Source organism: Ovis canadensis, chromosome 13, assembly GCF_042477335.2.
Source record: "Ovis canadensis isolate MfBH-ARS-UI-01 breed Bighorn chromosome 13, ARS-UI_OviCan_v2, whole genome shotgun sequence".
Taxonomy (NCBI): Eukaryota; Metazoa; Chordata; class Mammalia; order Artiodactyla; family Bovidae; genus Ovis; species Ovis canadensis.
The window spans coordinates 82,402,056-82,417,850 of NC_091257.1; the positions used below are offsets into that span (position 1 = coordinate 82,402,056).

A 15,795-nucleotide genomic window follows, 5' to 3' on the forward strand; every position below is an offset into this window, starting at 1 on the left:
TCCATCACATCAGTGATGCCATCCAACCATCTCATCCTCTGTTGTCCCCTTGTCCTCCCGCCTTCAATCTTTCCCAGTATCAGAGTCTTTTCCAATGAGTCGGTTCTTTGCATCAGACACAACTACTATCACTATCTTCACTTCGTAGGGACATTATGCGGCCCCAGGTTTCATGGCAAGCGCAAGACCAAGCTTGGGGATTTGAATCCAGAATCCAGGGCTGTAGAGTCTGGAGCCCAGCCTGGTAACCACCTCACTCACAGCTCAGGATCTGTTGTCCATCCCCCCCGCCCCCCCCCCCCCACATACTGCGTTTTACACCTGGGAGGAGACCTGGGAGGAAGGTGAGGCCCCTGGGATCATAGCAGGAGAGACCTCCACTAGCCACAAGGAGGAACTTCCTGCTGGCCTCCTGGGTGAAGAAGGAAAACTGCAATTCCAGAGAGCTGATTCAGCAAAGAGGCTCAGGGGGCTGAGTCCAGCAGCATTAGCGCAGGCACGTCCCCCATCATAGAGATCTCACCTCTGAAATTTGTTCTCCCGTGGGAGACCATAGAGAGGTGGTCAGACCCTGGTGTGGGGCAAATGGGGTGCTGTCTCATGCTAATTGTGTGAAGAAGGATTCCCAGAAATTACGCCCAGCTCTAGAGGTGCAGAAACACCAGGGTCTAGGATCATAGTGTTTCTGTACCGAGAAAGGACCTGAGGTCTTCCAGGCCACCGGGATCGCTGTAGGAAGTGACCAGTCTGGCAATGGGGCAGGGGGCTCATCGTAACTGGCCACTCCAGGTCCTCCAGCCCTACTGAGCCCTCCTTTTGGGGACAGAGATGGGAAACTGCCTGGGACACACGTGGCCACCTAGCTGGCTTTCAGTCACGTGTGTTGGGAAGCTGGTTCCCAGAGGGGGACAAAGGTGGCCCGAGAACACACAGCTGGTCAGGCACGGCCATGGTTCCTCCCGCTCATTCCCTCTCCATCTGCCCCGTGTGCCCCTCCAGTGGCCCCTCCGCCCACCCTCCTTCCTGGGGGCTGCAGTGCCAAGGCCACAGGGTGCTGAGCACAGCAGCATTAGTGTGTGTGTGTGTGTGTGTGTGTGTGGTGTGGTGTGTGTGTGTAGGGGGAATGAATTGACCCCGTCTCCACTCCTCTCCTCACAGATGTACCAGTGGCTGGTGTTACTGTCCGTGTTTTACAGGATGGGAAACCGAGACTCAACCAGTGGCCAAGGACAGGGGATGCAGAACTTGCAGGCAGCCTGTGAGAGCAAGCCTGTTCTCAGGCCTCTCCTCCACTGGATGCTAGCAGCTCCTCTCCATCCGCTGAGACCAAGGAGACAGCCAGGCTTGGCTTACATGCCATGAGGGACTAACCAAAGCTCAGTCCCTGAGGCCAGGCCAGCACCCTCTGCACAGCTTCGTGACCAGCGCACAGCAGGGAGCCAGGCTCCACTAACTGAGGACAGCTGACAATGGTCCGTGAACAAGGTACCTTACAGTTTAGAACACACCTTCGTGGTCCATTGCCTCATCTGATCCAGGAGGCAGGGGTTAATGAATATGCCCTGGGGATGGGGAAACTGAGGTCCCAAGCAGAGCCAGAACTGGGGGCCGGGCACTTCTCATCCAGCCCAGCCCTCCTGTTTGTGCTCCAAATCGGGGGCTTAGGGCTTGAGTCCAGCCGGGTCCTGACCCCACTGCACCGGTGGGACCACCAAGACTAGGGAGAGATGGCTGGCCCCTGGACCCCGGGGCACCTGCGCGGCGGCGGCACCCCTGACCCTGACACTCACCCTCGGCCATGGTCAGGTGGTGGCTGTGCTCCTCGGACTGGTGGCAGGACACTCCAAGCGCAGACCACTGGCGGCAGGCAATGCAGAGGCTGAGAGCGAAGTGAACTTATAGCCCGCTCAGGGGCGGGCTGGGGGCGGGGCCGCTCGGGAAGGCGGGGCCGGCGAGGCCGGCTTTGCCCTGTCTGGGTCCACGTGCTTTCCACCAGCCGGCAGGGGCGCGGTGGGAGGCAGGAGCCCAGGGAGGACGGGAGAGGGCTGGGCAAGGGCGCCCTCTGGGGAGGCGGACACGAGCGCAGGGCTGGGACAACAGCCACAGGCAACACAAGCCAGGACACTCAGACGCACCTGGATACACAGTCAGATCTTGGGTGACAGAGACACCTGGATACAGAAACACACACACAGATACAGACACACTGTTGCATCAAGACACACAGGCATACCTGGATACACATGGACCCACAGTCAGGTCAGACCCGGGATCAAGAAGACACACACATCCTCAGATACAGACTCACGGAGACCTAAGGATGTGGACACACAGACAGATACAGCAGATGAATCTGGACACACACAGCTGGTGACATGGACTTAAAATCAGTGACATGCCTGTACATAGACACAGCCAGACACACTTAGACAGGTACCCACTGAGAACCACACAGAAATAAACAGGTGTCCGGAGGCACTCAGCTCCCAGACACACACAGACAACACCCTGTCAGAGGTGGACACAAAATCAGATCGGGGCACCTAGAGACACACAAAGGTGCAGATCCTGGGAGCGGGACACACACACAGACAGGGCCTCATGTACAGACATGCAGACACACCCGCAAAGACAGACATACCACACCTGTCTCTGTAGCAAAACCCAGATATCCCTCTAGCTCATCTGTTCCTCTGTCCCGTGCATCTAATCTAATCACTCATCCGTCCATCGATCCATCCATCATCCACGTACCCCTTCCCCTCTAACTTCCACTGATTATGCTCCTTGCAGGCCCACCCTGTGCCAGAAGGAGACAAAGCCAGTCTCCCAGGGACTCAACCTCTGCCTTCTCACTCCTAGCATCTGGGGGCAGGAGGCATCACCCAGTCTTCTCCCTCTGATCCTCCAGCCTTCTGTGCTTCTTATCCACCATGAGTCCTGAGCAGGAAGGGTCTCTGGGGAGACAGGGGCCTGTGAGCCTCCCCCAACCCTTCTTCCTGAATGGAACTTCCTGAAAGTTCCATATCTATTGATGGATTGGGGCTTACAAAATTGGCCCCAGTTTCCATTCCTGTGTGACAGAGCACAGGGAATAAACCTGTTGTTTCGGTAGATGTTTGTCCCTGAGTCAAATGGACCCTGCCCGGGATCTTAGTGAACAAACACAATGATTTTGGGCCCTGCCAAACCATAAATTTTGGGCCCTGCCAACCCGTAAAATAGTCCCACAGGTGAACCTTGTAATTGCCCCATTTTATAGGTTGTTGTCGAAAGTGTCCCCTGCAGCTGACGAGAGCTCGGAGGAGAAAGAGGGGCAAGTGAATATCAGTCAAGAAGCCAGGGTCTGAGATCCCACTATGGAGCCACCGGCAGGTATTTTGGGTCTCCAGGTATTTTAGGTTTCCTCCTTTGCAAAATGGGGGCAAGAATTCCTCCCTCTCAGGCCTGGCATAAGACTTAACCAAAATGACTAAGATTGGGCAACTAGTACCTGGTGAGCACTAGATAAATGGGATGTCTCAGTTTTGGAGCAAAAATGCCATGTGTCCCAGAACCTGGCCCTGAGGGACAGGGACCCTAAAGAGAGGAGGCCTGGGGCCAGTCAGGCTCTGCAGAAGGAAGGCTGTAGGTTAAATGTTTCTATAAGAGCCAGCCTTGCCCCAAAGAAATGGATAAATTTTGCCTTTGTTCATTCTTTTCCATTTGAGAATGACATGTTCTTCTCCATGTGGTACTCATCTTTCTTTATTGTCCCCACCTGGGAGCTCCCTGGAAGGCAGAAATGGACCGGACTCTTATTAGGATGCCCATCATGTTGTTCCTGGGGCCTGGCTTGGGGCTTGGCACAGGCCCAGATCTGTTCCTGACCCAGACAGCCACCTCCTCTTCCTTCCTCTCGCCGATTCTGTAGAACTGTGACCACCTACGTGATGCAGGGCCTTGAGCAATCCCAGGACAGTTGGGGTCAGAACTGACTTCGGAGAAGTGGTGAATAAAGACCAGAACCCAGGCTGGGCCCCAAAACCTGAATTCCAGGCTTATTGACCAGGGGGCCTTTGCTTCACTCTGGGACTCCATTTTCACATCTGTTCAGGAGGCCTGGGAAATGCTGCCTTGTCTTATCTCGTTGGGCAAGTCAAAAATTCAAAAGCATTTTACTGAGGGGGAAACTGAGGTCCAAGGAGCATAGTTATGGGCTCAAGGTCCCAGACAGTGCAGGAGGGGTCCTTCATCATCCCTTGCAGGGGAAGTACAGGGCAGGGCACAGTTGAGGACATCATGACTGTATGATCCTGGGTAAATTACTAGAAGTTATCTCCAAGCCCCAATTTCCTCATCTCTGAAATGGGTATAATAAGAGTCACCATTGTTGGGAATTAAAGATAGCATCTGTGCAACGGGGGGCACATAGTAAGTGCTCAGTATCACCTAAAACTTTTTTATGATAATGTCATCAAGAGTCAGGACTCCGGGACGTCCCTGTTTGGTCCAGTGATTAAGAATCTGCCTGCCAATGCAGGGGACAGCGGTTTTATCTTCCCTGATCTGGGAAGATCCCACATGTTGAGGAACAACTAAGCCTGTGCACTGCAACTACTGAACCGACACAGAGTCCATGCTCTGCAACGAGAGAAGCATTTCAGTAAGCCTGCACACCTCAGTGAAGGGTAGCCTCTGTTCCCCTTAACTAGAAAAAGCCCATGCGCAACGAGGACCCAGTGCAGCCAAAAAAGAAAATGAGAGTCAGGATTCCCCTTTCCCCACAAAAGGAAGATTCTGACGTGTGTAGGTGACTCAGGTTGCAAACAATGTAGGCTATTTGGTGAGGGTAACTTAGAACTTCCTGTTCCCAGGGTCACTGACTGAGGCCTGAACTCCCCCTTTAGAGGGATCAGTCCTTCATTCCATAAGGATTTCCAGGTCTCGAGGTGGAGACAAAGGTGAATTTTTAGAACTTCAAAATAACCCATTACTGGCCAGAAGTCTCATTTAAAACTCACAATATGATTTTTGTCCTTTATTAAATGAGAAAATGGGGACTCAGAAAGATGAAGTGACTTGCTTGAGATCACAGTCAGTAAGTGGGGACGTGAAACCTGGGCTTGGTTCAAAAGCCTCTGCTGGCTTTTCCAGGGTTCAGAGGTCAGTCCTATCCCACCCCTCCACCCTCCATTCCCACCCACCTAGGAGTGGGGCCTCAGGGGCCTGGGTCATGTTTAGTCTTAAAGCTCTTGGCAAGTGAGACCTCTAAGGGCTGTGGTCCATGGTTGTGACCCATGGTGTCTGGTGTATTGTAGATGTTCAATAAATATCTATGGCATGGGGGTGGGAATGGGGATGGGTGGTATGGGGATGAAACAGAGTAAAAGGAAGAAGGAAAGAAGGGAAGAAATTAAGGTTCAGAGAGGTTGGGGAAATCTCCTGGGGTTGCACAGCTCAGTGAGGCTCCCAAGCCCTGGCTGAACTCAGCTCTTCCCTAAGGACCAGGGACCCCTAGACCAGAGATCCTCTTGGCTGGCTGAGTTGGGAGTGGAGGGAGGGCTGGGCAGTAGTGGGTGGGACCACGATAGGACATGGTCTCAGCTTTTCTACCAGCTGGTGACTAATGACGGATGAGCAGCGTCTAGCTTAAAGCCCAGAGCAGGCAGGGCCAGACTCCCCTGAGGTGGGAGGGGCTGAGGTAGGGACATCAGGAAAGGGGCCTTGGGGAAAATGTCAAGGGGGCAGGCATGACCTTTTCAGCCCTTTGAGAGGGAGGGGGTGGGTGGCCTCTCTAAGGCAGAACCTGGGTGTCTGAGGCCATGTGGAGCAGAGAGCAGGACACCTAACTGGGGAGGGCCCTCCCAATGTGTCCATTTTGCAGATGGAAAAGCTGACCTGGCCATGGTATCCTCAGCTCCACACTTACAGTGTGTCCCCCACTCCCCACGGTCCCTGGCCCCCAGCATAGGGTCTTGGCCCCAACTCTGCCACTTAAGCTCTGGAGACCATGGACCCTTTAGTTCATTTCTCTGAAACTGCAGTTTCTGTGAAAGCAAGAATTACCACCAAGACCTGAGGGGGCTGATGGGAGGATGGGAGGAGGTGTGGAGCCAAGGGGAGCCTTCTGAGAAGTGATCTGAGCTTGTCCCACTCCTGCTGAAAAGTTGAGGCCCCGTAGGTCTGGCCCTTCTTACCATCCAATTGCATCTCCCGCATTTGCACCCTCCAGCTCCACCAGAACCCCCCCAAATGCATCCTGAAGTTATCTACTTCCAGGCCTGGACGCAAGTTGTGCCATCTGAGATGCCATCCCTCTTCACCTATCAGCTTCACCAGGCTTTCCATGCTCCCAAGCAGGATTTCCTTCCTTCATGCCCAGCACCCACAGGGCACAGCTACAGTATATGCCTTGTATAAGGACCCATGTGTGTGTGTCTGTCTCCCACTGCCCACCAGACTCCTGGTGGCTGCTCAATAGATGTTTGTTGAATGAACAAGTGACCTGCCTCAGAGAGAGACAGAGAGAAGGGGGAGCATGGGGGCGTTGTTCAAGCCTGGGGCAGGCTCTGACGGTTAGCTTAGAGCCTTGGTTGGCAGGACCTGTGGTGCTGGTTGCCTGGGGCAAGGACATGATTCTGGGGCATCTTTCAGTTCTTGTTGCCTCCACCAGAGACAAGAGGTCTGGGCCCAACTTACTCTCCAATCATATCTCCTATGATCCTGGGAGCAGACAGACCCAGTGCTGAGCCTCAGAGAGTGCAGATGACTTTCTCAAGATCACATAGCAAGTTAGGGCAGAGTCAAGGTAGGGCCTCCAAACCCTATAGAACAATAAGTCTTGGCCTGTACCTCTCCTCTCAATTTTGGAAAGGCAGAAAGTTGCTTTTATTTTACTTGGCAATTGGACATCAGTTGAAACTGAGAATGGGGTGAAACTTGAGACTTGCATGATGGAATCAGGGTGAGTTGGTGTGGCAGGGGCTGACACAGGGTCCAAGAGTGCCAGGCTCCAGCGGTCTCTCCCTCCCTTTATTGGCTGTGTGACCTCAAGTCTTAATCTCCTATACAACCCCTCCCCTCCCCCGCCACAGCCCGCTGGACTCAGAGGAGGAGGCCCAAAGTAGTGACAGCCCCTCCCAAGGAGAGTAAGCCGATCCTATTATTGTCACCATCATGTGGTTGCAGTTCTTAACTCTCCAGACACCCCAGGGAATGGAGAGTTTAGGATTTTGGGGGAGTCGAGCCCTGTTCATTTCAGGCAGCAAGACACTTTACTCGTGGGAAAACCCGCCTCAGACCCTTACTCACAACCAGTGATCACTTAGTTGACATACAGTCCTAACAAAGATGTAACACCCTTCCTGTGCAACAGCCCCTAAAGGCTAGACACTGAGACATTAGGACTGGGGAGAAGAAACACTAGAGGTGGGAGGTGCTGAGAGAGAGGGAGACGTCAGAAAAGCTGCACAAGAAGGCGAGAGAGCTCTGACGTTGGTAAGGTCTGGGGGCATCCAGAACTGGGTTAATAGTCCAGCCTCATGGGGCCATCACCATCGGCCATGACAGTGACCCAGAGGCAGCCTGTGAGTAAAAGGCACTTTATGATCTACCCATGGAGCCCTTGAGACACTTTTCACTCCCTCCCTGCTTCTTTTCACGGCACTGACGTGTGTAAGTGGGAGCTCCACAGACCTGGGTTCAGAGCCAGCTCTGCCAGTTATTGGGATGGCAAAAAAAAAATTTGTTCAGGTTTTCTATAAGATGTTATGGGAAAACTCAAACAAATTTTTGGGCAAACCAATACTTTCCTCTGTGATCTTGGCTAAGTCATAGCACTTCCAAGCCCTAGTTTCCTTATCTGTAAAATGGGTATGATAATAATCATGCTTACTTCTTCTCAGGCTTTCTGTGAGGATTAACACCATGCCTGATAGAGAACAAACATTCAGAAATGGGTGACTGATTATTTGACAATTAAGAAAATGAAGTAGTGATGTGTCTACAACATGGGTGAATACCAAACCATCACACTCAAGGAAAATAAGTTAATCACAGATGTCTACATAGAGTATGAGTCCATTTATATAAGATGTACAGGACAGACAAGTCAGTAGAAAGGGAAAGTGGTAGTTGTCAGGGACCGAAGGGAGGAGTGGGGAATGGAAGAGTGGATAATAATGGGTACAGGGTCTCTTTGGTGGAGTGGGGGGGGTGAAGGAAATGTTCTAGAATCAGATTGTGGTGATGGTTGCACAAATATGTGACTATACTAAAAACAGTTGAATTGAACATTATAAATGGAAGAATTTTCTGGGGAGTAAATTATGTCTCAACATGTTTTTTTAATATGGCAGTAGATAATGAAGATCATGGCATCCGATCCCATCACTTCATGGGAAATAGATGGGGAAACAGTGGAAACAGTGTCAGACTTTATTTTGGGGGGCTCCAAAATCACTGCAGATGGTGACTGCAGCCATGAAATTAAAAGACACTTACTCCTTGGAAGAAAAGTTATGATCAACCTAGACAGCATATTCAAAAGCGGAGACATCACTTTGCCAACTAAGGTCCGTCTAGTCAAGGCTATGGTTTTTCCAGTAGTCATGTATGGATATGAGAGTTGGACTGTGAAGAAGGCTGAGCGCCAAAGAATTGATGCTTTTGAACTGTAGTGTTGGAGAAGACTCTAGAGAGTCCCTTGGACTGCAAGGAGATCCAACCAGTCCATTCTGAAGGAGATCAGCCCTGGGATTTCTTTGGAAGGAATGATGCTAAAGCTGAAACTCCAGTACTTTGGCCACCTCATGTGAAGAGCTGACTCATTGGAAAAGACTTTGATGCTTGGAGAGATTGAGGGCAGGAGGAGAAGGGGACGACAGAGGATGAGATGGCTGGATGGCATCATTGACTCGATAGACATGAGTCTGAGTGAACTCCGGGAGTTGGTGATGGACAGGGAGGCCTGGTGTGCTGCGATTTATGGGGTCGCAAAGAGTCGGACACGACTGAGCGACTGAACTGAACTGAACTGAGGAATATTATACAACAATTAAAAGCCAGAAGAGGTAGTCTTCTGTGTATGGACATGAAAATAATTCCAAGTCACAACGTTGAGCAAAAAAAGGAAATTGCAGGACATTATCTAGGATGTGATTCCACAAGACTATTCATTTCTTATGAAAATAATAAGTAAATATATGTAAAATATGTAAACAGAAGTACACAGAAGAAGGTCTGGAAAATTTCTCTCCAAATTGCTGATGGTGATGGGGGGAGTATGAGGACCATAATTAGGGGGCGGTAGTGGTGATCAAAGGGTTCCCAGGTGGCTCAGTGGCAAAGAATCTGCCTGCAGTGCAGGAGATGAGGGTTTGATCCCTGAGTCAGGAAGATCCCCTGGATAAGGAAATGGCAATCCACTCTGGTATTCTCCCCTGGAAAATCCCATGTGCAGAAGAGCCTGGTGAATCTAATTGATTCGCAAAAGAATCAAATACGACTTAGTGGCTAAACAACAACAAGTGGTGATTAAAGGTGATTTCAGTATTCCCTGGAAGGTGATAAAATTTTTAAGTAGAGAAGTATTTTTATGTATCACTTTGGTAATTAAAGATTAACTTTTCAAGAGGAAAAGAATAACCTGTTTACATTTAGAATAGAGTTTTTATAAAAATGGAAATACTCCAAAAGAAATTCTAGTAGGTAGAAAAAAATACAGACTGAGGAAAAAAAAAAAGAAAAGAAATTTGCAAAAAAAAAAAAAAATCCACAATCAGTCTATTTAAAAAAAAAAAACTTTTGTCAATATTGGCACAATCTTACAAAACCAAACCCATGAGCACAGCACATGAGTAAAGACAAAATACACAAATGTTTCCACATCTGCAATTTGGAATTTTGAAAAGGGTACACTGAGTTTCTGTTTACTTCCCAATCCTATTTATGTCTTTAAATGCTTCTGGAGCACTTAATCCCAGTGAAATCTAAGAAAGTGCTTGAAAAATCCTTTCCTGTGTTAAAAGGTGGGTCAGAGAGGTGAAGTGATTTGCCCAAGGTCACCTAGCTCAGAAGGGGCAGAGCAAGTGCTCCAAAGTGCATACTCGGAATCCATATGGCTGGGAATTCATGCTAGGAGAGTTCAGCCTTGGTGTGGGAGCCTGGTGAAGCCACCATGGCCATTTGGGGCTACAGAGGCCTGGGAGATGAACCACTGGATTCTGTAGCATTACCCTGCTTCTCCCCCACTTAGACTGAGTCATTGGTTGTGTCTGCCTGACACACCCCATTCAGTCAATAAGAATCAAACACTCTTTCATGGAAATAAATGACTCTCTAGGGCAGAGGCTGAGCTTGTCCGGCTAAATTGAACACTTGTGTGGCTTGAACGAACCACTTGTTTCTCCCGCCTGCTTGATGAGCCACTCAAGTGATTGAACCCAGGGCTTGTAGGTCTGAAGCAGCCCTCAGCTTGACCCAGTCAGTCTGAAACCCAACCTTCACATCTGAGGGTAGTCTGCCAGCTCCGCATCCCACCGTCACAGAAGATGGAAGCTTTGGCCACGTTCCTACAAAGACAGAGCTCAGCGTCTAGGATAATGAACCCCGAGGCTATAGGCCTCTGCAGTTGCAGCCTTCTTGGTAGATACAGCTTGTTTGCTTCTGGGGAAACTCCCCTTTCTGTGGGCTTGATGGGGCTGTCAATCAAATGGCCCTGCCCAACTCTAGTTAATTGCGGGCCTGGGACCCAAACACAGCCAATCAGAAGCTCTTCTGGGACTTGGCATCTTCCAACTCGGATACAAGTTCTAAATGATGGTAAAATTCGCTGGTTCATTCCTAAAACCACTTCACGTTTTGTCTTTTCTGAAGCTCGGCTTTTTAGCTTTTGTTTGACTTTTAAAAGTCAGATTTATTGAGTTGCAATTTATACATGCATTTCCATTTCACCTTTTTGAGTATACAGTTCAATGAGCTGACAGACATGTACTGTCCTGTTACCACATCACAATTGTGATTTAGAACGTCACCAACAGCCTCCAAATTTCCCCCCTGCCCTTTTCCTGGCAATTCTCTCCCCACTTCCTCTGTGCCTGGCAACCGCTAACTGATCACTGTTCCTATTTTTTGTCTTTTCTGGATGTCATGTAAGTGAAATCAGACAATAGACACCCTTTTGAGTCTGGTTTCTCTCATTTAACACAGTGCATTTGAGATTCATCCAATTGCTGCAAGTGCCCACCATTCCTCCCTTTGTGTTGCTGAGTAGTAAGTATTCCATTGAATGAATACATCACAGTTTATTTCTACGTTAACCAGTTGAAGGACATTTGAGTTGCTCTGGGTGATTATGGATATAGCTGCTATAAATACAGAGCTACAGTTCTTTGTGTGGACATATATTTTCACTTCTTTTGTGTAAGTACCTGTAAGCCATCCCCATGTCCTTACAATTGATTTTTTTTTTTTTTTTGTAAACTGTTAAGCTCCCCTGAGTCTGCGTGTCTATTCATATAACCAAAGACCAAAATGGACATTTCTCTTATTAAATTCTCCAAACAACTCTAAGGGATTTAGGGATTATTGTCTTCATTTTACTGGGGAAATCGAGGCTCAGAGAGCCTAAATAACCTGCGTTGAACCACAGAGCAAGGATTTGAATCCAAATCAAAGTCCTAAAGGGAGTCATAGCTGCCTTTCTAAATCCCTGGTCACCTTGGTGGGAGAATAGCTTCATAATGAGGGTTCTAACTCATATTGATTGGCTGACAGTTGGCAGAATAAATGCTTCACCCCTTTACTCCGACCTCAGTTTGCCCACTGGAGAAATGACAAGATTGGACCAACAATGAATTTCTGATGCTCCAGATTCACTGGTTTCAACACGCTATGACTATTAATAAGATAGAGCTGTCTGATAAACCATTCCTCGGAAATGGAGCTGTCTGATAAACCATTCCCGGGAAGTGGGGGAGGGGAGCCCAGCACACGCCCCCCAACACACAGCAGCCCCCAGAGATGGCTTCCTGAGCTTGCACCCTGCCCGGCTGACCCCCAGCAGAGCAATTTGCACTCTCTGCTTTCCTGGCCTGAGAGAAAAAAATACCCCTGTCACATTGGATTAACATCACCCCTCTTGCTGAGAATCTTCTCCTGGGTGCAGCCCCCTCTCTTTGTCAATATTTTCAGAATGTTCAGGTTTCTAAACAAGACCTGACAGGTTAAGGTGGTTTTTTTTTTTTTTTTTTTTTAAGAATAAAACGAATCACCTTGAACATGGTCTGGAGGCTCAAATTAGATTAACCCTGTCCTTTCCCAAGTGGCAGTTGGGCTTTTAGCCTTGCTGGGGGATGGAGAGGTGAGAAGCGGAAAGAGGAAAGAGGCTGATGCCTCGACCCACCTTCTTCCCAGATCCTCATCCTCCCTGGGTGGTACCCAGGCCTCTCCAGAAACCCAGAGGCAGAGTGACGGAGGCCTTCCAGGTGCAACAGCCACATGCTGTTAGCTGGGAGCACGCCTGGTGAGCTAAAGGGGTGGCAGGGAGGCCGGCGTAGTGGGAGCGGAGTGAGCAGGAAGGGAATGAAAGTGGCGGACAGAAAGCACAGGTCCACACACAGGTCATGCATGTAACTTCGTGTTACACGTAACTTCACCTGTTTTCTCACCCAAATAATGAGAGTGAGAGTTCCAGTCTCTCAGACTTGAGAATAAATGCGCTATTGTATGGGACAGCATAGGGCACAGTGGGAGCCACACAAACCTTGGCTGTTTTAATGACTCGTTATTTTTAGGGGCTTCAAGTGCCATCTGTTTCCGCAGGTCAGCTCTTGGGTGTGGGTGAAAGGGGGATGCTAGCATCTTGTGCACCCACTGTGCGCCGGCTCTGTGGGGAGAAGCCTTATGCATGTACTTGCTCATCATTGGTTTGTTTGCAGCCCCATCCGGCCCTACAAAGACCCTGGGTTGTCCTTCTCTTCCATAATTCTGTCTGCATGAAGAATGGCTCCATCCCCCCAGTTGCCAGATGAGAAGAGTGAGGTTGTGAGAGGGCAACAAGGTTCACTGAGCACGCGCGGTCACTGGGTGGACATTCCGGAGCTGGGATGGACCCTGGGGCTGTTGGGTGGCTTCACACTTGGTCTGCCCCTTCCCTGTGGATCCCAGCTCCATCTTCTGATGCATCCCTCCAGCTGAACACAGTGGACCACCTCCACATGGCGTGCCTTCTCAGCTGCCATCCAGCAGGCCTGGAAAAGGTGCATCTTTCTAGACCAGCAGCTCAAGACCCACTGGGACTGCATTGCTGGAGTTTGGGCAGAGCATCTGTCGCGGTGCCCCGAGGAGGCAGAGGTCAGCAGAACTTTGACCTTCATCAGCCCTCCCTCCCAGGTTCATAGGGAGCAGCAAACACCAGCTCAGCCACCTCCCATTAAAGCCATTTTTTATTAAAGCCTTTCAGAGCCACACAGCCCCCCTCTGCCTTTTACAGATGGGGAAACTGATGCATTTGCCCAGGACCAGGTCTGCCCAGCTCTAAAACCCATGCTTTTTGCAAAATACCTTTCCCCTGTCAAAGAGCCAGTTCTCATGTGGGGAGCTCAGAGAAGAGGCTGGTGTCAGAGTCCAGGTGGGAGAGGGTGGAAGCCCAGGCTAGGGAGGAGGTGGTGGGGCCATGTTTGCACCTCTGTGCCTTCGTCTTCTATTCTTTATGCTTGTCTGTCCTTCACATCTTACTCCCAGGGCCGCCTGTCCTCATGATGGCTGCTACTGATACATCAGTATTTGCATGGCTATCATTCGCTCAGTGCTCACTGTGTTTGCGGACCTGTGCTTTCCATCCCCCCCTCTGTTCCCTTCCTGCTCACTCGGCTCTCACCATGCTGGCCTCCCCACCACCCCTTTAGCTCACCAGGCATGCTCCCAGCTAAGAGTTTTTGCACTGGCTGTTCCCTCTGCCTGACATGCTCTTCCCTGATGTGGAGACCTGGGCACAGTGTGGGTGCCTGAGAAGGGTATGCTACGTCTGAACGGTGGGCTTATAGGAAACTCAATGAAGGAAGGGGTAAAGATTTGGCCCCTACACATTGGTTGCTGTAAAAACTTGGAGATTACTTAACTCTATTCTGTCTCAATTTCCTCTTAGTTCTTAAGAGATGGACAGTGTCACTGGGGACTGATTCTTCACAGCTTGTGGGGAGAGAGGTCATGTCCAGATGAAAGGTTGTTGTTGAATCACGACGCCGGGATTCTTGGCCCCCGGAGGAGAAGAATTCAATCCGGGGCCAGAGACGAGGCTTGATCGCTCAGAGCTTTTGTGTAATAAAGTTTTATTAAAGTATAAAGGAGATAGAGAAAGCTTCTGACATAGGCATCAGAAGGGGGTAGAAAGAGTACCCGCTTGTTAGTGTTAGCAATGAAGTTATATACTCTCCAGTAAATCCAAAGAATGTCTGGATGTTGTAAAGACCTCACCAGACCTACTCCCATAATTTACATTTTAAGATAATTAGAAGTAGCCAGAAGGTTTAATCCAGAGACTGTCCTCAGCCAGAATACATTGTTGTTATATAAGCCTAAGGAATGTAGAGAAGGAAAAAAGTTTGTCCTTTCTTCCTCCTTGAGAATTCCAGACCCCTCTCTCCTTGGGGACCCCTAGACTTCTTATCAACCTGCCTAGGAAATGACTCTCACTGAGAAACGAACCAGTTTAGCATTGTCATTATATAATTAGGGATCCTGAAGTCAAGAGAGGATTCATGTTGTTTTGAGACCCATAAAGTATTAGAGATAAAACTGTTTTGCTTTTTTTTTAAGAGATTACCTATTGGATAATTTATTTATTGAACATTTATTGAGTACCTACTATGGGGTGAATCATGAATAAGACACAGTTCCTGCCATCAAGGAATTCTCAGGTGAGTGGGAGAAATAGGCACTCCCTATGTAAACATCACTTCCCATATACTGTGTTCAGGATTGTGGTGGAGGAAAGCTTGAGGCCTGAGGGAACCCAGATGGGAGAGAGACTCTCTCCGTGTGGTAGATCAGGGCAGGCTTCATGGAAGAGGTAACACAATCTGGGTTTTGCAGTATGAGTAGGAGGTTGTTGGGCAGATACCATGAAGAAGAGCATTTGCTGCAAAAGGAACCTATCTGTGCATATAGGGGCAAAGTCATAGGGGTGAGAAAGAGTGTGGAGAATTCATGGGAATGGAATGTCAAATAGTGTGGCTGGAGTTTAGGGGTGTTTGGAGGGAATGTTAAGGCTGGAAAGCATGGTGGGCCCCAGACCACAGCCAGCCTTCAGTTCTAGGCTCAGCTTAGCCCATAGGGAGTCATGGGAAAGCTTTTAAACAGTGGAGTGGTGTGATTAGGGGAAGATAATGATAAAAGATCTAATCATTAACCATGGAATTTTAGAGCTTAAACTGAGTGATTGTCATGATCTCTGGACCTTATTTTAAAGATGAACAAATTGAGGTCAAAATACGTTGCCCACAGCTGGCCAGGAGGAGAAGCATTTTCTCCCACCCTGCCTCTGATCCTGAGGTGAGCTGATCCTGAGACTGGGACATTGGGATGTACTTGCATGTCCTGTGAGGTAAGCTGTTCCAAATAAGATGGGGTCCCATCCTTCTGTGACATTTCTCTTCTTTGGTCCTGCCCTTCATAGTCTCCAAAGACAATGGTGCATATGGGAGCCCCCCTTCTTACAAGTTCCTTCTCTGCTGTGTGACCCTAATCATGTCCCTTCCCCTTGGGAGCTTCAGTTTTTTTATCTGGTTAATGGGTGTGATAAATGAAGAGATG

The 15,795-nt window shown here is 49.3% G+C and overlaps 1 protein-coding gene across 1 annotated transcript in view; it reads right to left on the reverse strand.

Moving 5' to 3' along the window:
- TGM2 (transglutaminase 2) overlaps window positions 1-2,043 on the reverse strand; it is a 33,663-nt gene extending 31,620 nt beyond the window's left edge. Inside the window, exon 1 of the mRNA XM_069546956.1 lies at window positions 1,791-2,043. Coding sequence (XP_069403057.1) covers window positions 1,791-1,800 — 10 coding nt within the window. The 5' untranslated portion in view covers window positions 1,801-2,043. The remainder of the gene's footprint in view (window positions 1-1,790) is intronic.
- Between the last annotated feature and the right edge of the window lie 13,752 nt (window positions 2,044-15,795).